This window comes from Aulonocara stuartgranti (genome assembly GCF_965226115.1).
Source record: "Aulonocara stuartgranti genome assembly, chromosome: 5".
In the NCBI taxonomy this organism is placed as follows: Eukaryota; Metazoa; Chordata; class Actinopteri; order Cichliformes; family Cichlidae; genus Aulonocara; species Aulonocara stuartgranti.
Genome location: NC_138943.1, coordinates 20,899,352 through 20,919,536, shown reverse-complemented (window position 1 = coordinate 20,919,536; position 20,185 = coordinate 20,899,352). Strand labels below are relative to the sequence as shown.

At 39.6% G+C, this 20,185-nt stretch overlaps 2 protein-coding genes across 3 annotated transcripts; one reads left to right on the top strand and one right to left on the bottom strand.

Annotated features, from left to right (window-relative positions):
- The first annotated feature begins 2,493 nt into the window (after nt 1-2,493).
- On the top strand, nt 2,494-6,405 carry wdr77 (WD repeat domain 77). Its single transcript, XM_082534224.1, has 10 exons — nt 2,494-2,929; nt 3,155-3,340; nt 3,421-3,562; nt 3,710-3,759; nt 4,095-4,165; nt 4,283-4,340; nt 5,115-5,186; nt 5,282-5,390; nt 5,472-5,540; nt 5,618-6,405. Exons 1-10 carry the CDS (start codon nt 2,821-2,823, stop codon nt 5,763-5,765), a joined length of 1,014 nt encoding a protein of 337 aa, XP_082390350.1. The 5' UTR covers nt 2,494-2,820; the 3' UTR covers nt 5,766-6,405.
- Nucleotides 6,406-6,699: 294 nt separating this feature from the next.
- Nucleotides 6,700-17,203, bottom strand: LOC309707606 (uncharacterized protein). Of its 2 annotated transcripts, none has more exons than XM_082535025.1 (5): nt 17,118-17,203; nt 13,965-14,053; nt 11,860-11,950; nt 8,871-11,295; nt 6,700-8,771 (listed from the first exon to the last, which is right to left on the bottom strand). In XM_082535025.1, exons 3-5 carry the CDS (start codon nt 11,912-11,914, stop codon nt 8,687-8,689), a joined length of 2,565 nt encoding a protein of 854 aa, XP_082391151.1. In that variant the 5' UTR covers nt 11,915-11,950; nt 13,965-14,053; nt 17,118-17,203; the 3' UTR covers nt 6,700-8,686. The 2 variants fall into 2 exon arrangements, with proteins under 2 accessions (XP_082391151.1, XP_082391150.1); XM_082535024.1 differs by lacking the exon at nt 17,118-17,203 and adding an exon at nt 15,909-16,254.
- Nucleotides 17,204-20,185: the final 2,982 nt, after the last annotated feature.

The window sequence follows — 20,185 nt, the reverse complement described above, 5'->3', positions numbered from 1 at the left end:
ACTACTTTAGTATATATAAACTGTCCCATGCCAGAATTATAAATAAAAAGGGTCAAACTGGACTTGAAAAGGAGCGCAAATGGACTTCCGGTTAGTTCAAAATTATTTTACTAACTTTTACTGCGCCATTAAAACCTCATTGTTGTTAGTCAAAAAACCTATTGAGCTGTCAGACTTACCTAAACTGTAACTCCAGTTACATTAAGCAGTAACTTTCCACGTATTAGCCCATGTTTGTGCCATATTCACACAAACTCATTTTGCCACATTCAGTCAAGAAAAACAATGGTAAATGGACTGGTTCTTATATAGCGCTTTTCTACTCTACCTGAGCACTCAAGCTCTTTATACAACATTCCTCATTTACCTATTCATAAATTTTTTTCTATGCTTTCTTTCTTTCTTTCTTTCTTTCTTTCAATCATTCATTCATTTATTTATTTATTTATTTATACTCCAATGGATGGATCGGATAAGAACTTGGAGTTAGAATCTGGCCGCGGATATTTGGCATGCAGACTGGAGCAGCCAGTTAAACCATTGAACCACAAACCTTCTGATTAGTAGATGACCGGCTCTACCTCCAATGGATATTACATCCATAATGTTATGTCATGGCTTTTTCTTCTTCGTTTACTTTTTTTTTTGCAGTATTTGCACATGAAGTTTAAAAGTGCTTTAAAATATATCAACAATGTTTTCTTCCTCTTTTGGCTGCAACCAGTGGTCACCACAGTGAATCATCAGCCTCCACCCTCACCCTATCCCTAGCGTTCTCTTTGACAACCAACCCTCTGAATGTCCTCCATCACTAAATCCATGAATGGCATGTTAAATGGCATATTTAACATCTTTTGTCCAATATCTCCACCGTCCCCGGTGAGAACGTCCAAGCCTTCTCAGTCTTGCCTCTCTACCTTTCTCTCCAAACTGCTCAGCCTGAGCTGTCAGTTGTGGTCACTCCCGATAAAAGTCTTAGCATCTTCAGCTTTTCCACCTCCAGCTCAGCCTCCTGTTTGATAAGAGATGGCAAAAAACAATAGGATCTTGGAGGACATGGGAATTATGTGAAATAGCAGAAGGGGGTCTGATGTCCTCCCGATCCTGAAGACCTGAAAAAAAGGGAAAATATATGTAACATAATTTATACATCAAATTAAGTTCTGAATGTAGCTGGCCAAATAGTCATGCCATAGTCACATATGACTTGTGGCACAGAATTTATCTTCTAAAGCCCCAGAAAACAGGACAATATCAGATTTCTTGGGCAATAAGAGGGCACTGGGGAAACCTGTCACCCAGCTTGAAATCCTTTTATTGAAAGATTCACTAATATGAACATTGATCTTGTTGTGTGACAATGAAGTAGTTATTCTCAATTCTTCTACTGTGATATTTAGAAAGAGGAATCTCAACTATTGGATAGATTGTGGTAGACAGATACCCCTTCAAGATAAGTTTGTGGTCCTCTGTCTTTGCATCTCGTTCCATCATTAGGTGAATATTTTAATAGAATTGCTAATGATGAAATAGCTGTGTTACTAGACGATATTAGGATGGCAGACATTCACATTTTTTTGATGGTTTAAATGTAATGTTTAAACTTGCTTTATTTTTCAAAGAGCTAATAGTGCTACACTCATATTAACTGGAAAAAACAATGCTAATCCTGTAATAAATTATAAAACAGTAAATATGCTGTAAATAATAATAATAATAATAATAATAATAATAATACCTTAAGTTATTGTAGAAATTCCAAGTTTTACAGTGAACAATGAACCTATCAGCGGATACAATGCCATCTACAAAAGGCAGTGATCAGGTTTATTTTATCTTTATGATCAAAACCAGATGGTGTGATGAAAAGCTGAAGAGCTTTAAAGCAGTTCAGTTAGCTTTGATGTTCCTGTTGACTCGGCACGAGCATTACAAAAGTGAAATAAACATCAAAATAGGCTATCTGCCGAATTGCGAATCTAGAAGTTCGTATCTGTAGCTAGCTGTATCAGCCTGGGAATGAAAAAATGTAATAAAAGAAAAGATTAACTCACGGACTGATTTGTCTGTAACTAACATACTAACTAACTGACATGGGAGTTCACATCAAAGTACAGGCTGGAATTATGTCTTATTTTTCGGAAGAAAGAAGCTACAACAAAAACTTGTTTCTGCCACAGGGAGAAAAAAGGCATCAGCATTATTTGCCATCCATAAGTTATAAATATGAGTTATCATCAAAAAAAATTCTAACACTGAAACGAATAAAAACTCAAAGTAAATGAGCAAACGCACTCCGAAAATTAACTGAAACTAAACAGCGTTCAAAACAAAAAGTTAAAACGAAATAAATAAAAACATAAAAACATGATATAGAAATACAAAACTATAGTAACTGCAGGTGGCAGTGCTGCATTACGTTACAGCATTAAACCTTTGAAGAGGCCGCATAAGCCTAATAATACTGCAGAGGGCAGTAACATGTCTGGAACTGTGCATGCGGCCAAAAAGAAGAAGAAGAAGAAGAAGAAGAAGAAAAAGCTACACCAGACAGGAAGTGTTTGCTAATAGTCCCATGTGTTGCGCTTCTCCCGGTCATTCATTCGCGAAACGAAAAAATTACGGACTCGTTTTTCATGCATTCAGGCTTAATCGTGTTTTTAGGAACCGACTGTGTACTATTAATGATAGTAATAATATTTTCCAAATAAACTAAAGACAAAGCCTGCAGCATTTCTGCAGTAGCATTAGCTAGCTAACGCAGGAGTTGTGTTGTAGAAGTTTAGGAAATCTCATCAACATTTAAAGTGCGGTTTCTGGATGAATAGTTCCGTGGATACTAGCATGACCAAGGAAAACCGGTGGGACATACCCCCCAATGCTCCAGCGTGCATGGAGAGGCACCTGTGCGCGGCACAATACAGAGCAGGTAGGGAAAAGGAGCGCTAGCTGAAGGTTAACGTGTAAACACGTGGAGCCGCTAGTTGGTTATTATTAGTGTGTTTACATTTGTGCTAAACTGTTCAAGTCCTACGTTGGAAATGTTAAATAAATAACATTTTATGTTGAATACTAGTCAGAGTAATCTTAACTGGCAGGCGATGAATGAAAATATAGATATTTGAAGGGTTTTCTCGTTGGGTTTTCTCCACAGATGGCACCCTGCTACTTGGTGCCTCCAGCCTCTCTGGCAGAAGCTGGCAGGGATCTGTTTGGATCTACAGCGACCCTGACCAGGCCCCCAGTGAGGGATTCTGCAAAGCTGGTGTGCAGACTGAGGCTGGTGTCACAGATGTCAAATGGGTGTCAGAGAAGGGAATTATTGTTGCGTCAGATTCAGGTAATGAAATGTTTTTTATGGCAGATGAATCAAGCACACACTTGAGGCTTGTATGAAACTGGCCTCATTTTTCTGTGCAGGTGCCTTGGAGCTCTGGGAACTAGCAGAGGATGAATGTCTACTGGTTAATCGCTTTACCAAGCATGATCATGACCATATTGTCACCACAGTAAGCCCCGTGGTTGGAGCAACCGCTGCAGTCACTGGCAGCATGGACTGCAGGTTAGACTTGTTTTACATGAACATACATACACCATTCCACCTGTCACAACAGAGCAGAAGCAATGTTAATTGCTTTTGTTTCAAACTTTGGCTTAATTAATTTTTGAGTTGTCATCCCTTAAAGTGCATCTTTGCTTATTATTACAGAATTAAAGTCTGGGATCTAAGTCAGGAAACTGTTGTCACTACCTACAATGGTAAGCATCATCTTAACAGTTCTTCATACAGAAATGCACAAAACTTACAAAAATGCTTTTTTCCCCTCAATGTGGAAAAATAAAAGCAAAGAATGTTTATTTTTGGTAGCATTCCTGTATGTATAGATTTTAGATTAATTAATTTACCAAGGGTTTTTTTTCTATTGCTGACATTACCAGACTATCCCAGTGTCATATTCCTATTGACTCTTTGGAACGATTAATTGCTGAAGGAAAGTTTTATATTAAAATGGTTTTAAAAAGCCAAAAATGTCATAAATGTCATTGATGTGAAAAGTTTAACTCAACAGTTCTTGGGTTTTTTCTTCCGCCAGTGCACACACAGCCAGTCACTTGTGTTGCCTGCAGTCCTACAGATGAGTCTCTGTTTCTCTCCTGTAGCCAAGTAAGATACTAATCAGCATGTTGTTTGCATTTTTGTCAGTGAGGTTTATTTTTTGGACCACAGAGCTGCAATCATTCAGATAAACTAAACTACTTCTTCTTCTCACCCCTTCTTTAGGACTGCCGTGTGTTGTTGTGGGACAGGAGGAAGCCCAACAAACCTGCATCAAGAATAGGTAAGCTACGTCACCAAGCTTTGATAACCACTTTTGCCAAACACTACTGCAAGAATAGTCGAGATTTGGAAGAGCTCCACAGGAAATGAAGTATGACAGAGAGTAAAATTTGTTCCAAAACAAACAGTTATGTTTACATATTTATGCCAGTACACACACTATGCAGCAGTCATTCACTCTGCAAATGTATATGTGCTAAAATAGGAGTATATACTAATACCTAGCAGGTAGAGACTATTGCACCTGCAATGGAGTTGATTCCTCCAAATACGCAGCCATTACCAAAGTAATCAATCCAAATCCAGAGCCTTAACTTTTCCCCCACATTTGGAGACTTTATCTGTCCTCTGAATGATGGATTTTGACACCTCCAAACCCATAAAGATGTGATTTCAGGACCATTATAGTAGTTTTCAGGTTTGTCCAGGAGTGGCTGCATAGGCAGAAACCACCCTCACTAACTTTAGATCCAGATCCCATCATTTAGTACTATAAGCAGGCCTGAAATATGACAGAAACCTCTCAGTTCACAAAAGAGCTTTAAGGGTTACTTTCAAGGGGTAAAGAGTTATATAGAGTGCCTAATTACCTAATTAGCTACCTAGTGTTTGATTTTTGTCTGGATGATTAAAGAAGGAATTTGTCTTATTGTTCCTGGAATCTGTTTATAGGCTCTCTTGGAAATATGTCAGTGTCTATGCTGTACAGGATGTCCTGTGTAAGTAATGACAGATGGCAAGCCCATTCTCAGTTTCTGTTTTTGTTTTGCCTCAGATGTAGAGTCACCTAGCTGCTCCCCTACGTCTCTAGCTTGGCACCCTCACCACAGAAGCACCATTGCTTTTGGTAAGACGCTGCACTTGGTCACATTTGATTAAAAGCTGAGTTTAATTGAGAAAAAGTTGATTTCCTTTTTTTCTTTCACTCTCATCGTGTCTCAGGCGATGAGCTCGGCAGGGTGACTGTGAAAGATTTCCTGGGATCGGAGCCGTCTCAGGTGGAGAACGTTCACAGCCGTAGAGTTAATGGGCTGGCCTTCTCCACACACAGGTAAATGTAAAGTGTGTCACGATCTCACCTTTGGCTTTATTGCTCTTTTACAAAATTCTGACGTCTTCCTTTTCTTCCCAGCACACCCTTGCTAGCCTCTGTTAGTGATGACTGTAGCGTTGCTGTTATGGACTCTGAACTGCGAGAAATGTGAGTGCTTGTACTTCATGCTGAAAGCATTTAGTTTGTTGTATTATTAAAAACACTAATCACATATTTGTTTGTAGACTCCGAGACCGGCGGCACCAGGACTATGTCAAAGGTGTGAGCTGGCTTCACAATGGCTCCTCCACCCTCACAACAGTAGGCTGGGATCATCATGTGCTTCACCATAAAGTGGGTCCAGCTGATGGCATTCCCAGTTCCTCTTCTTAGACCGATCAGTTGGAAATGCACTGAAGGAAAGCACTGTTTTCCCCTCACTACTCTCCCCTCATTCCTGAGGTGTCATTTTGCAGAAATGAAAATCTATTGAAAGCTCTCACCTTAATTTAGCCCCCAAAAACCGCACAATATTGGGAATTCTGCTCTCCTAGTCATGGTTTTTGTGCATTACTAACATAGAGAGCATAAAATGGACCTAGTTACATAGTGATGAGTGTTTCTGCTGTCCCCATCTTGGTTGTAAAAAATGGACATTCTACAGAGGGGCAGGTCTGATCTAAAATGCTTAGTCATTGGCTAGTGACGCGATTGACACGTCGTTAGCCACTAAGTGAGCTATTGAAGGGTATAGGAGGAATTCTGTAGGAGAGTCTTTTTGCAACTGCAGCTTTCGCCCTTAGGTGGTCTTCACATCAAATGTAGGCTTATAGCACTTTGACTTCATTTGATTAATTTTTCTGACCAGATAGCTGCGTCCATATTTTTATTCTCTCTATGACTACTAATCACATCACAGCCTCACTATCCACTTCTTTCATACTGTATAGTTTGTCTTTGTGTAACTGCATCAAAGCAGCACATTTGTATTGCAGAATTTTACATTAAAGGTAACTTAATGTTATCAGTGGCATCATTTGGTGTGTTCTTTGTGTTTACTGAGATCAGATATGATAAACTGTTACTACTGTGAGGTAGTGGGAATAAGAGGAGTTTTCAAGGATACACAAAGTGCAGTCAATAAGTTCCTCTTCCCCGAAAAGCCATAAACCTCAACCCCCTCCTTCAAGGTCATGTCCTTATGCACCTCTGCACTGCTTCCAGCACTGCAGCTATTTTGGAGTTGATACTTGGAATTCCTGTTAGGCTTTTAACTTGGAAATTCATTTTGTGGAAAAGGACAATAGTAGAAGGAAATACAACTTGGTTGTGAGTGAAAGTTTTTTATTTGAAAAGAATGCTTACCCTGTTAAACCTCAGGATGTTACAGTACAACTGTGCACTGACAGTGATGGTGTTTTACCCAGTAAATATAGGGGGGAAAAAAAAAACAGGACAAAAATGCTCGACCTCAGACCAACCACTCTTAAATCTTCCAGATCTAGAATGGTTCGCTTTGACGCAGAAGACATTTCAACACATGGGGTGGGACTTCAGTGAAGCCATCTAAAAATAAAAATAAATAGCAGAAGCAATGGCAGCCCCGGAGAAGCGATGAAGGAAACCATCTTGAGTAGCATAGTAGCTAAATTGAGTATGTTTCTTATTTTATTGGTGGAACTTTTTGATCACATGCCCTGTAAATATAAACCACTGTGTTGGTAAGGATGTGGCTGACGCAGACCCCAGTCATTCACTAACAGTGTCAATGTGAGGTCTGATGTAGATAATGATCTATAACTTTTGGTACATTTAAGGCCTTTCATGGAGGTTAAATTACATGTGCTTTGATGTGTTTTGGTTATTTGCGTCAACAACCACAAAAAACGCCTAATAATTAAATCTAAATTTCTTCGTTAGCAGAATCTTGGAATTATTTGGAATTAATTGCGTGATGCTATTTGGGACAATTCTTAGGAGGGAAAAAAAAACTTAAACCAGTTCTTCAGCTAGCTTATATCTTACTTTAATACAAAAAAATCTGTTTGCACACAAGCTCCTACATGATCTGGAGTTGGCACACAGGTTCTTCATGGGGCCCTGACGATTCTTGTTTATATAAAATATTATGAGGTCATCATGTTGCCTAGCAGCCACCTGACAATGTGGCACAATGACACATTTGTAGCTTTTACGCACCTACAAGAGCCTTATAAAAGTATTGTATCATTTTAATTTCACAATAGTAACACATAATTTATATCCCAAAAACTAAGCATGACATATTACGATGATGTCACACTGTCTAGCAACCACCTAACAACAAACTAAAGCCACAAACTAAACAATACTGCACCCTGGGAATTTACCAGTATATTAAATCTGCACTTACATTCTGAGCCACAGCTAAAAGCTTTAATTACTAGGATGATGCAAATCACTGCAGTGTTTTTACATACAATTGAGTACACATGCAAGCCATGTGTACTCAGCAATTTGTTACATTTATTTCCTACTTAGAGTTGAATGTCTTAATTTGATGACTTTCTATATACAACTTTAACATGTACATATAACTACATCTTGCAATGTCCAAATACGATTTTCATATTATACAAATTGATATCTCCATCAATAACAATGTATACGTAACTAGATTAACACTCTTTATCGTAGTGGTATAGAAAATCCAATACAAACCATAAAGGATTTTTTGGGATAAATGTGAGAATCACACTAGACCCCTACTACTTTGCGCCATAAGACTTTCATAATCGAGATGTAACAGTGAAAGAACATTTCCCATTATTTGGCAGGTAATTACAGCATGAAATAATAACAGTTATGCTCCAAATTACTATATTTTACAATTAAAATTTCTCATTGTTTTATAAAAGACTTTTTAAAAACTTTAAACTTTTTTTATTTGAATATTAATGGAGTTTTCCTATACAATAACATTACCCAAATCTATGGTTAAAAAGTCAACATATAGCAAAATATAGCTTAAGACTAAATAATTAGCAGCAACTACACAAATGTTTAAAACGTTCTTTCTGACTGTGACACAATGGAAAAGAAAACACCATTTGACAGTGACTGTGTCGTGTTTGTCTTTATGATTCGGCAGTCCTTTGTCAACAGGCATTAACATATTTGCTACCCAGTGTGTAAATAACCTGTGTGAAGCCTTCTTTTTCAGCTGTGGTCCACACTGCTGCTGATAAAAGTGTAGTTTCACACACGTTGTGTCCCATAGTCTGTGTTGAAGGTCTCAACATGTCCAAGAATCGAAAGACCCTTAATAATCCCCGCTACTCATGATAAGTAATAGGATTTTTGGTTCCAGGCCGAACTGTGAAAGTCATACCATGTTGATATTTAGACTTCGGCCCATTGCTGAAAAGAAGAACATTTTATGTATGAATATATTAGCCAACCAGTGAGTTTTGGCATCTTAAAAAGTCAATGTGTGACATTTGAGCATGACAGTCTTACCTGGTCAAAACTTTTGTTGGCGAGTTATCTGGATATTTTTTGTTCACTTTATGCTGCAGCTCCCTCATGTCCAGAGTTGCTGCTTTCTGGTGATATTTGGTAGTTGGTGATTTGAGCTGGTCATTGGACTCCCATTCATCAGAGGAAGGCTCTACATCTTCCTTTTGGTGGGAAATTTTGGGGGCCATTTCCTCCAGCTTCTTTTTTAGGATGCACTGGAGATCAAAATGTCTTTGTTCCAGAGTGCGTGCTGGCTGAGTGGAGTCTGGCTTGGGTTTTGTCTGGACTTGTGTCTTTGGTTGGACATTAGGAGGTGGGTGGTTCAGAGGAGGAGGAGGTGGAATTGAAGCTGGAGGTGCTGTATTCAGAGGAGGAGGTGGAACTGAAGCTGGAGGTGCTGTCTTCAGAGGAGGAGGTGGAATTGAAGCTGGAGGTGCTGTCTTCAGAGGAGGAGGTGGAATTGAAGAGGGAGGTGCTGTATTCAGAGAAGGAGGTGGAATTGAAGCTGAAGGTGCTGTCTTCAGAGGAGGAGGTGGAATGGAAGCTGTAGGTGCTGTCTTCAGAGGAGGAGGTGGAATTGAAGAGGGAGGTGCTGTATTCAGAGGAGGAGGTGGAATTGAAGCTGGAGGTGCTGTCTTCAGAGGAGGAGGTGGAATGGAAGCTGTAGGTGCTGTCTTCAGAGGAGGAGGTGGAATGGAAGCTGTAGGTGCTGTCTTCAGAGGAGGAGGTGGCACTGAAGAGGGAGGACCCGCAGAGGGTTGTGTCTTATTCAAAGGATACTGAACTGAGGCAGGGGAAAGAGAGGTTACAGGTGGTGACGGTGCCTTTTTTGTGGGAGGGTCCGGTGGAATGATGGAAGGTGGCAGGTCCATAATCTTGCTTAAATCATCAAACTCTGGTGGTGGAGGCAGTAATGGCATGCTGAACCCATCTTTATTGCCCTCAGGTTGTGGAGTCTGAGACAGTGAGCTGCTTTGATATGCCTTTTGTCTCTCCTCTGCTTTTTTGCTAACAGCAGGGGTTTCTATGATCCTGTTGAGAGCTGGACTGGTAGATGGTGCCTGACCATTGACCAGGGCATGACTGCTTGAAGTTTCAGGAGCATCATTTGTTTGTGGACGGTCTACTGGACTGAAGGATTTTGGAGTCTCCTGTAATATTTTTTCTGTCAGTTTTACAGTTGAAGAGCCAGAACTTGAAAGGTCACTTGAGTGAATACTTGGCTGCTCATTGTTCTTTCCACTGTTTTCCTGTGAAACAGAGTGCATCGTTCTGTTTTTCTCTCTTTCTTTAGCTGCCTTTAGAAGAGCCAGCGGAGAAGCTGCATTCCCGTCTCGTGCTCCATGGGTTTCACTTCCTTTCAGGTTACGTAGTTTGTGATCCAATATCGGACTGTATTTCTGGTTTGGATTTTGATACCGTACAGGTTTGACTGGGGCTGGACTTTGGTACTCTCTAGGATTTTCTGCTTTTGGAATTTCTGCTTTTGGACCTTGGTTCTCTCCAAGTTTGTCCTTGCTTGTCTCTAAATTAATCTGAGTATTGTCAACTTCATCAAGCTGTAGAGACTTCTGAGGCGGTGGCTGTACTGGTTTGGTTATTTCTGGTTGCACTGAAATTGTCTCTGTTTTAGCCTTTGTCTTAGTCTCTGTCTTAGTCACTGTCTTTTGCTCAAATAGGGTAGATTCAGAAGGTTGGGCAACTTGTAAATTCTCCTCCAGCTCCTTTACAATGGGAACTGGTTTAGATAGTGTAGGCACTTTGGGAGCATTACCGTCCACCTTGACGAGAACAGGGCCAGAGCTGGAAGACCCGGAATCTTCCAGGAGTAACATGTGCTTAGGTTTTTTGTCACGGTCTTCAAACACATTGAGAAATGAGGTCTTAGGAGCAGTGTTAACCTTTGCTGTGTTTTGGGGATTGAAAGTGGACAATGTGGGTGTCTGCACAGGGGGTGGTGGTGCAGGAGTCTGTGGGGGGGAGTCAGAGTTGGAGACTGAGGAAATTCTAATGGGCTTTGGAGGAGGTTTCTTCTGAGTCTTCTGTTGCCTTTCAGTAGGGGGCTGTGGGGCGGCAAATTTTGGATGCTCTGGAACTTGAGCTGATGGTGGACTAGAGATGGGTATGGATGATGGAGAGCCAGTAGAAGTGGTAGATGGAGGCTTTGGTGGAGCCATTGGTGGTGGTTTTAGGAAGGATAAATCCTTTGGTTCTACTGAAGGAGGGTTTGGTGCGGGCATGGAAGGAGGCTGTATGGTTGCTAGGTCTAGAGTGTTTAAGTCACCCAGGAAGTCTGGTGGAGGTGGAATCCATTCACTTGGAGGTGGTGGAGGTGCTACAGAAGGAGGAGGAGGAACAAATATTTCCCCTTTATCAAGGTTAGGCACTGAAGTAATGGAGCCATTGGACAATGGATCCCAACCAACTGTGGATGAGAAGACAGGACAAATGAGAAAGGTTTTTGCAGAAACAGACACAGTATTCAAATATGCAAACTTGCTGCATAAATAAGAGACTAAAATTGAAATCCGTCTGTTTCATTTAAAGAGTGCAATTCATTTGTGCATATAATATGCAATAATAAGAATATTATTAAAGAGGCAGAAACGATTATAAAGAATAAGAAAATTCTTTATAAAGCTTTAAATTCAGCTTTCTTACATAAATTTAGAATTGTTAAAAAAGGAAATAAAAGAAGTAAATGGTTTCCACTTATTATTGAGAATGCTAACACTCCCATTATGTAAATATATTTGGCATCTGGTATGACCGTTTGGACATTTTCAGGGGGAGTTATTGAGCAATGCCCGAGCAAACATTAACCTGCCCTCCTTTTTTTCCTCTTTATTTTGATTGCTGTGATCCATCAACCGAGTCTGAGCAAAAGCCCCACAAGTTATGTGGACTTTTTAGGGTCTAATTAATGGGATTCTTGCCTTTTAGTCAAGTTAAACCTAAAGTACATATTGGAAGGTAGCTAGATGCTCACCTGAACCGTTGGTCTTTGGACCATTGACAGGGGGCAGGAGAGGGACTTTCGGCATTGGGACAGCAAAGCCTTGGAAACTCTCAGACAAGGACTGCGAGGGAAGAAAATTAAACACCATCAGACTTGATTTTTCAAACCTCTTAACACAAGAGACAAAGATCAACAGTAAAATTGCGATAAGGCTATATACTGTAGCCTGTATGTACAGAGATTTTTGTCTGGCAAGTATTTGGTCTTGAGGTGCACAAACCAGTTCTCAACTATATCAGCTCTCAGTGTTCCTTGAAAACAGGTTGGCCTGTCCAATGCTTGCAGCATTTTTAGCGTCAGCAGAACTGAAGTAGCTGCCAAAATCATTTCAATGTGCTGTTACGTGAAAATTCTATGATGGTGGTTTACGGTGCCTTATGTTCACAAAATTAAGTACTAAATATGTCAGACTGCTTTGCAGCAACTTAGGTACATGTCTAACCTTTAGGCTTCTTCAACATAAAACAGCTAGAGGTTTAAAAAAAATAAAAGAAAACACGTTTGCATACTTGAGTGATGAGAAATATTTGGTGAATCAGAGGATACACCTATTATTCATCACATTGTCTAAGATGGGCCTGGCTGAGAAAACTGCGTGTTACTTAGATACATGGGTGTTTTATGTTGTAGGCAAGAGGGGCAAAATAGAGGAAGAGTTATGGAAAGTACGTTGCTGTTCTCTCTACGACACCAAATAAATAGAGACTGTGTTGACACAATACAAATCTAAGAAACTTGGAAAGTTATATGTCCTTCAAATGGGCAGATATTCAGTCCAGGAATACATAACAGCTGTATCCTTTTGATCTTAGTCTGCTGCAGACCATTTGAGGAGGAAAGCAACAAGGACATTTTTAACTGGACTCAATTTATGCCCTAAGAGCTCCCCTTATACCACGTTTCAGCCATGCTGATTGTATGCAGTAATGAATTAAATCAGCATCAATAGATAAGAATAAAAATCTTCAGTTTCAGGCAGCTGCTGTCCTAAAAGATATATCACACCTTGAATAACACCCTCTTTTGCTAATAATCCCAGTTGCGTAGCTATTTGGAAAGGTATGAAAACTGCATCACGGAGCGAGGGCGTGCCATTAAAGACAGCGTATGATCCAGTTTGATTCCATCTCGCCTTTTCTCCGCGCTATGACTCACGTTCATCTGTCGCAGCGCTCAGAGCTGTCCTGCCCATGTGCTGCAGGGTGTGCCGCATCCACATGCCACAGACACATTCACAGAACACTCCCAGAAAACACTGAGCTGAGGTGTGTGAACCAAGTGCTCAGATGAGCTTTGCATTTTTGTCTGCAACATGACAATGCAATGGGAGACTTTAAGTGCAAGACTAAATTGTAATTGACTTGCTCTAATGTCTTATGGCAACTTTGGCAGCTGTAGCTTTTGTGCGCAGTGTGATGTGACCTGCAGAAGATCATTGATCATGTTTTCTGCAAATTACCTGTTGTGACAGCATCGCTGTGAGATATGTCGTTTTTTTATAGTCATATTTCATGTCATTCTAAAAAAAGAAATGAGCATTATCACTCCCACATGAGATACTGGAAGAAAATAAGTCGAGATCTCTCTGTGGAGACTTTTACTGTGCGGACCACGTCACACATCAGATTGCACGAGTAAATAAACTCTTTAAACACTAAACTGTCAGCTATCAGTTCATTTGCATCTGCAGGCGCAGGGTTTGAGACTGAATAAAATGGTGGAGCTGTTCACATGCAAATCTTATTCATTAAATTCCATTTTATGTAGTGTCAAATCACAACAGTTGCCCCAAAGGGCTTTACATTGTAAGGTAAAGACCCGACAATAATACAGGGAAAACCCCAGTAATCAGATGACCCCCTATTAGCAAGTAGTTGGTGTCAGTGGGAAGGAAAAACTCCCTTTTAACAGGAAGAAGCCTCTGGCAGGCTCTGAGAGAGGCAGCCATCTGCTGTGACTGATTATGGTGAGGGTAGAGAGACAGGAGACACGTAAAACATGTCATTTCAATTTCAGAAACTGGGTAATGAACGTAAAAATTGATGTGAACCACATGGTTTCACAGAGATACTCACAGCACCATGCTTCACTGTGGGTCTAGCTCGCACACTTGCAGTCCCTGACTCATGAGTTGCAGATGACCCCAGGACCAACTCTACATTGTCTGTGAAAAAGAAAAAAGTAGATCATTAATATCCAGCAAAGCAAGTTCTGGTAGCAAAGCAAGTTCAATTGAATTGATTCAGCTATTAAATTACTAATCAAATCTCCATCATTAATCTGCCAGTCAAGGCCAAAACAATGATGTTGTACACTTGCAGTGTGCAGGTAATGAGATACTGTGTGCATCCAAGTGTCCTCTAAGTAGCTGTCAGTCAGCCTAATAATCTGCTGTGTGGCCGTTGGTTGTTGACAACAAAATAGCTATGCACAACTGAGCCGATGATTGCAGTCTTTATTTAAAGTCCACCATTGTGTTTAAGGGAAAACAGTTATGGTGCCAACTGAAATCCATTGCACCACCTTCTGCTTGCTGTACAACACCACAATGTTTATCATATAGCCAGACGTAAATAGTTTATCTGTCGCAAAGCCTGGAAGAATGAATTCAAGGTTTATTCTTGGGGGAAAAACTCGCTTTAACTGTGTTCACTCTTTGAGAGGCGCTTCATAACATGCAGCCAATGTTGCTGCTTTTATGTTGCATAACCCTTTGTTCTTTAAACAAACAGTGCCACACAATGATCGTCCATTCTTAAGTCAAAGTGGTTAAGAGACCAGTCGCATTTGTCTTTCATGTCAGTGGAAAAGCCTGGTTTTTCTGTATGTATCTAAGTCACGGGATGACACAAGACACTCAATGATGACTTAAAAGTGCACCGAGGAAGAGACCCGAAACATGACCATAGTCATTTTCAGATGTGGAAGACAAGCAATAACATTCCTGGGAAACTGATGATTTGAGAACGTAAACCTAGAAGTCACACCTTTGTTCCAGTATGACACTGACTGCTGAAAGACACTTGTCACTTGAAGATTCTTACTCTATGTGTTCATTTAGCTTTCTATTACAAAAGCAGACACAAGAAGCAGCGTGACAGAGGAGCCTGTCATAATAGACAAGGAAAGGGAACTGTTTTCCCACCTATTCCCAGTAGTCACAGGGTGTAGGTCCTCATAGCTTTTATGCACTTCTGTGTCATTTCAGAAAAATGTGGGAACTACAGAATGAATTGGCTGCGGTATTAAACCAGTCTAAGCAAATGATTCGTTTTTCTTATTGCGCCCCTTTCTGATTTAAATAGGCAAATGATCTCTCCTGTGTTGCAGCTTTGCATAGAAATTGTCCTCTCCTTTTCTGCTTTCACTAGTCAAATTCCACTAATGTCACTTAGAGCTTATCAGTAAACTGATATCAGTGTGTGAAAGTAATATTTTTATTATTAAGCTATTAACTTGTGTTTCCTTTTTTTAAGGCTTTAAACTGCATCACACACTCTTGCTCAGCAGATGGAGCTTGCCCAGCTGTTGTACTATGGAAATATGCTGTTATGCATTGTTGTGGCCAGAAGAGTGAATTTGTTTGTGTCAGGTAAATAAAAGTACCGGTAACAGATTTCTGTTTTCATCTATAACACCGTGGATTGTATGTCTAAGAGTAGCTGACTCATATGAAATACACCCAAGGTACACATTTAGCTATTCTAGATGAAAACTTCAGTTTTGTCTGAGAAATCTTAACTTGGATCAAAGTGAACACAGTCTGAAGAGGACCCAGACTCTTGGATTTAAAATATGGATTTACTTTTGTTAAAAACACCGAACAAAATTCATAGATGACACCTGCTGCTACTTGTTTAAAGCACCTGAAGGATTCACTCCTGTCAGCACGTCTAAAGTTTGGAGCTTGGTGGAAACATATGTGTCCTATTGCAACACCAAGTCCAAAGGTCGTGCTGCTCTTCGCTGTAGGCGTAGATACCTGCTCTTATAAACAGACCGCACTAGACTCTACTCACCCATCTCCTGCATTTTGACATTGGTGTCGAATAGAGAATGATTCTTTCGACCCAGAAAATTCAGCGACCCCTTCTTCATTGTTATTGATTAGTTGATGCGTAGCTACGATTCTCGGCTTCAGCGGATCATTGGCGCATTCTCGCCGGCAGGTAAATCCGGGATAAACCGCAAACGTGCTGCTCTGAATGACGGCGTTTCTCCAGGTACACCTGACTCCAGTGATTTGGTGCAAACTTCTCAGACAGACAGAGAAAATGGAGCAAACCCCGCCCACTCGCCTTTCATTGTGCCTCCCTGTTTCTGACTGTACAGCAGCAGCAGGTGAGGCCCTCGGCTCTCCTTACATTCCAGCGCAAACCTCACCTGTGGAAAGAATCAGGTCCTTTAATCACAGGTTTGCTTACGTTAATGGCCTGTACTCTCACTGTTTGATGAGTCAGCCATCCGCATCCGAGCTTTAGCGCACTGGTCTACCTGTATCTCTAAATCTGGGACGAAGTGATCACATTAAAATGCTCAGGAACGCGGGTGAACTTTAATAGCATCTTAATCAAAAAAGACAACAGGGGTTTATTGCATGTAGGTCACTGCTATTATGGTCATAAATGTAAACAAAGAGTAAAATAAAACAAAGCATGTGAACACGTCGAAACATTTTAGTATCCTATTTTTATTTTATTTTATTTTATTTTTTGCTTATGCTTAAAAATTTGATCCAAGAAATGTATAAACCTAATAATGAGATTGTAAAGTGTGCTTGATTAAATCATTCAAAATGAATTAAAAGCCACAACATTAAATAAATTGGTTCTCTTTAAGGATGTAGACTAATACTGAAAGGGCTCCTTCTATCTCCCGGTGATTTTACATTTAATAGAGTACATTTTGCTGATTGCACTTGTCACGGTTCTGGGTCAGTTTCGACCCAGTATTTTGAGTTTTAATTGATTAGTTTATTTTTGAATGTTTATTGTGGTTTTGGGCGCTATGAGTATTATTATTATAATGATTATTATTATTAGAATTCTATGTTTCTGTTTATTCATGCTTAAGGATTTGTTCTCGGTTGTATCTCACGTTTAGTTTAGTTCAAGTTCCATGTGTCATTCTGTCTGTCTCTCAGTGTCAGGTCTGCGTCTTGGTGTAGTGTTCTCGTTTCCTGTTTTATTGTGAAGGCCTGCGTCTCGTGTGAGTGTGTTCAGTTTTACCTCTGTCTCGTCTTGTTGATTATTCCCAGCTGTGTCCACCACCTGTGTGTGATTCCCCTGTGTTTCTCTGTGTGTATTTAAGTCGTGTCCTCTGTCATTATAGTTGCTGGTCCGTCTGTGTATTCCACCATGTTTCATCCGTGTGTGCCGTCACCATCTTGTACCGTCGTCCACCTTGCTTTATGTTCGTGTTCATGCTCTGTAGTTTAGTTGTCCCAGTATAGTTTAGTTCTCCGTTTTGTCGTTTGCCTCTCTATATTTTTGTGTCAATAAATCACCTTCAGACCTTCACGACTGCCTGCGCTTGGATCCTCTTTTTCCTTTTTTTCACACGGCTCTTCTCACTCGCCGTGACAGCACTTTTGCTTGAGTACCATTTCACCTGCAACGGGGTATTTTATAGTGTGCTGTTGCTGCTTTTATGTACATGATTAATTATTTCCCTATCTGTGTGTCTTGCATGTGCACCTAAAACAATTGTTATGACATATGAATATAGTTTAAAGTCTGAAAAATAAAATCAATTATCAAAGTAAAACCATTGTTTATTGTAACCTTCCTTTTTAGATCAAAAATTCTAGAAGAGCAGCTATTAAAAAGTTAGGCCTAACTTTACAAAGGAATGGTTTGAAGAGTTTCACAGAAACGGCACTAGTGAAGGTTACAAATGATCTTTTTACAGCCTTTTATAATGGACTCATCTCTGTGCTTGCCCTGGTAGATCTCAGTGCAGTGTTCAGTACCAGTACTGACCATAAAACGCTACTACTGAGATTAGAACACACACTTGGTATTAAAGGAACTGCGCTGCAGTGGCCTGAATTATATCTGGCTGATAGATAACTATATACGTTTTCATGGCTATGCAGATGATATCCAGCTTTATCTATGCATGAAGTTTCGTCTTGATGCATTCTCAATCATCCGGGAAAGTAAATCTCCAAAAAGTTGATTCTGTTCATCTGGACGTAGTGTTTTGTGGGAGAAACATTTTGTCACTCATCCAAGTGACTTCTTCAGTCTCAGCTGACTGCAGGTTTCCCCAATCTTATAAACAGTACAATTGCATAATGACTGAAACCAGCCAACTGAAGGAACAATGGGATGGATGGTCATTCCTTAATCTTAATTATGCAAATTCTCATGACCATTGATCAACAACCACTGACCAAAACCCACTGATCAATGGCCATGAGATGAAACGTTTGTCCCACAAAACGCTACGTCCAGATGAACAGAATCAACTTTTTGGAGATATGCATGAAGTTGATACACGTCAACTAATTAAACTTCAGGCCTGTCTTGAAAACATAAAAACCTTGATAGCCTATAATTTCCTGCTTCTAAATTTAAACAAAATTGAGGTCGCTGTACTCTGCCTTACTTTAAAAAATATTACCTTTGCCTTCAATACCACTGTGAGGAATCTTGGAGTAATTTATGACCAGGATATTTGGTTCAGTGAGCACATTATACAAATATGTAGAACTGCCTTCATTCTTTTGCGCAGTATGTCTAAAATGAGAAACATCCTGTCTCAGAGTGATGCTGAAAAACTAGTTTATGTATTTATTACTGGTAGGCTGCACAATTGTTGATTATTCTCCCATATTGACTTAACTTCACTACTGGATTTCTCTTACATTCAGAATCAAATTTAGAATCCTTGTCTTCAGATACAAATTCTTGAATGATCAGGCGCCATCATATCTTAAAGACCTCACAGTAGCTTATTATCCTCTGGCTGTCCCTCTCTGATCCTGGTAAAAGGGTTTTTTTTCTCCCCACTGTCACCAAGTGCTTGCTCATAGGGGCTTGTCTAATTGCTCTGTTAGCAGGGGTGTCAAAATCATTTTACATTGTAGGCCACATACAGCACATGATGATCTCATGTGAGCCGGACCAGTGAAACTCCTCTTTCTGCCAGTGTACAGAAATTTAAGCAGATATCTTAAAATTAAAAAGAAGTCCTATTTCAATAGTATCTCTTCCTTTTTCCTTCCTTCCATTTTTTTCAAGATTCAAAGATTCAAAGTGTTTATTGTCATGTGTGCAGAAGAAATAGCATTTCTCTGTGCAATGAAATTCTTTCTTTGCTGTCCATACACAAATGCCAAGTTAGGTAGGGTTGAAGGAACAACATAAATAAGGATAAAAAAAAAAAAGACAAGATATTAAGATAAATAAGGTAAAAAAGGATAAAAAAAATAGTGAAAGATAAATAAGTAAATGAAGACAAGTGAGTTAAGCAGTTGTTAATGTCAAAGGATATACAAAGGAGCTTAATGTGCAAAGTGAACTTAGTGTGCAAATTGTCCTGATGTGCAAATTGCAGTTGAGGTAGGTCAGCTGTTCAGGAGTCTGATAGCAGTTGGGAAGAAGGAGTAAATAAAATAAATCTGTCAGCACAATGTTTTGGACTTAAATTGTAAGAATAACTTTTACTACATAAATAAAACCAAACTGCACTGAACTGAAATCATAAAAAAAAAATTTCTTCATTCCTGTTTCAGTCACATTGGTGATCCAGTCAGAGAGTGACTGAAGAAAGACATTTGTCACTTAAAGATTCTTACTCTATGTGTTCATTCAGCTTTCTGTTAGACGAGCTGAGACAGGAACCAGAGTGACAGATGAGCCTGCCATAAAAAACAAGGAAAGAAAAACATATTTCCATCACAAGGTATAGGCATCATAATGTCCTCATAGTTTCCACTTTGAAGCAAAAATGTGTCACATGTGATTTACAGGTAGACCTAAAATACATTTCTGACATAGAAATATAAAACAAACATTATTAAAGAACAACATAAATCACAGTAATTGAAGTTTTAAAAATGCTATGGTGTGTGGAAGCTAAAATAAAGTCTAATATAGATAAAGCAAAGATATGATGACACTATAACGTGTTGTAAAAGTAATCAACTTTTTCTCTCCATTAATGTATGCAAGGTGCTTGAACAAAACAAATCACAAGAGTTATATTCAACCCTCTGGATAATTGTTCAGTTAGCTATTAGCTCACGTTGGAACATTACATTTGTGTGATAAATGCATGTTTTTAATCT

What these genes read in the sequence shown, in the direction of transcription:
- LOC309707606 (XM_082535024.1), bottom strand. Translation starts at nt 15,987, where the DNA reads ATGAAGAAGGGGTCGCTGAATTTTCTGGGTCGAAAGAATCATTCTCTA. An exon ending in CCACAGTGAAGCATGGTGCT is followed by an intron (nt 11,951 to 13,964) that starts GTGAGTATCTCT and finishes CTTCCCTCGCAG; the next exon opens with TCCTTGTCTGAGAGTTTCCA. An exon ending in CCAACAAAAGTTTTGACCAG is followed by an intron (nt 8,772 to 8,870) that starts GTAAGACTGTCA and finishes TCTTCTTTTCAG; the next exon opens with CAATGGGCCGAAGTCTAAAT.
- wdr77 (XM_082534224.1), top strand. Translation starts at nt 2,821, where the DNA reads ATGAATAGTTCCGTGGATACTAGCATGACCAAGGAAAACCGGTGGGAC. An exon ending in ACTGGCAGCATGGACTGCAG is followed by an intron (nt 3,563 to 3,709) that starts GTTAGACTTGTT and finishes TTATTATTACAG; the next exon opens with AATTAAAGTCTGGGATCTAA. An exon ending in TGTTGTCACTACCTACAATG is followed by an intron (nt 3,760 to 4,094) that starts GTAAGCATCATC and finishes TTCTTCCGCCAG; the next exon opens with TGCACACACAGCCAGTCACT.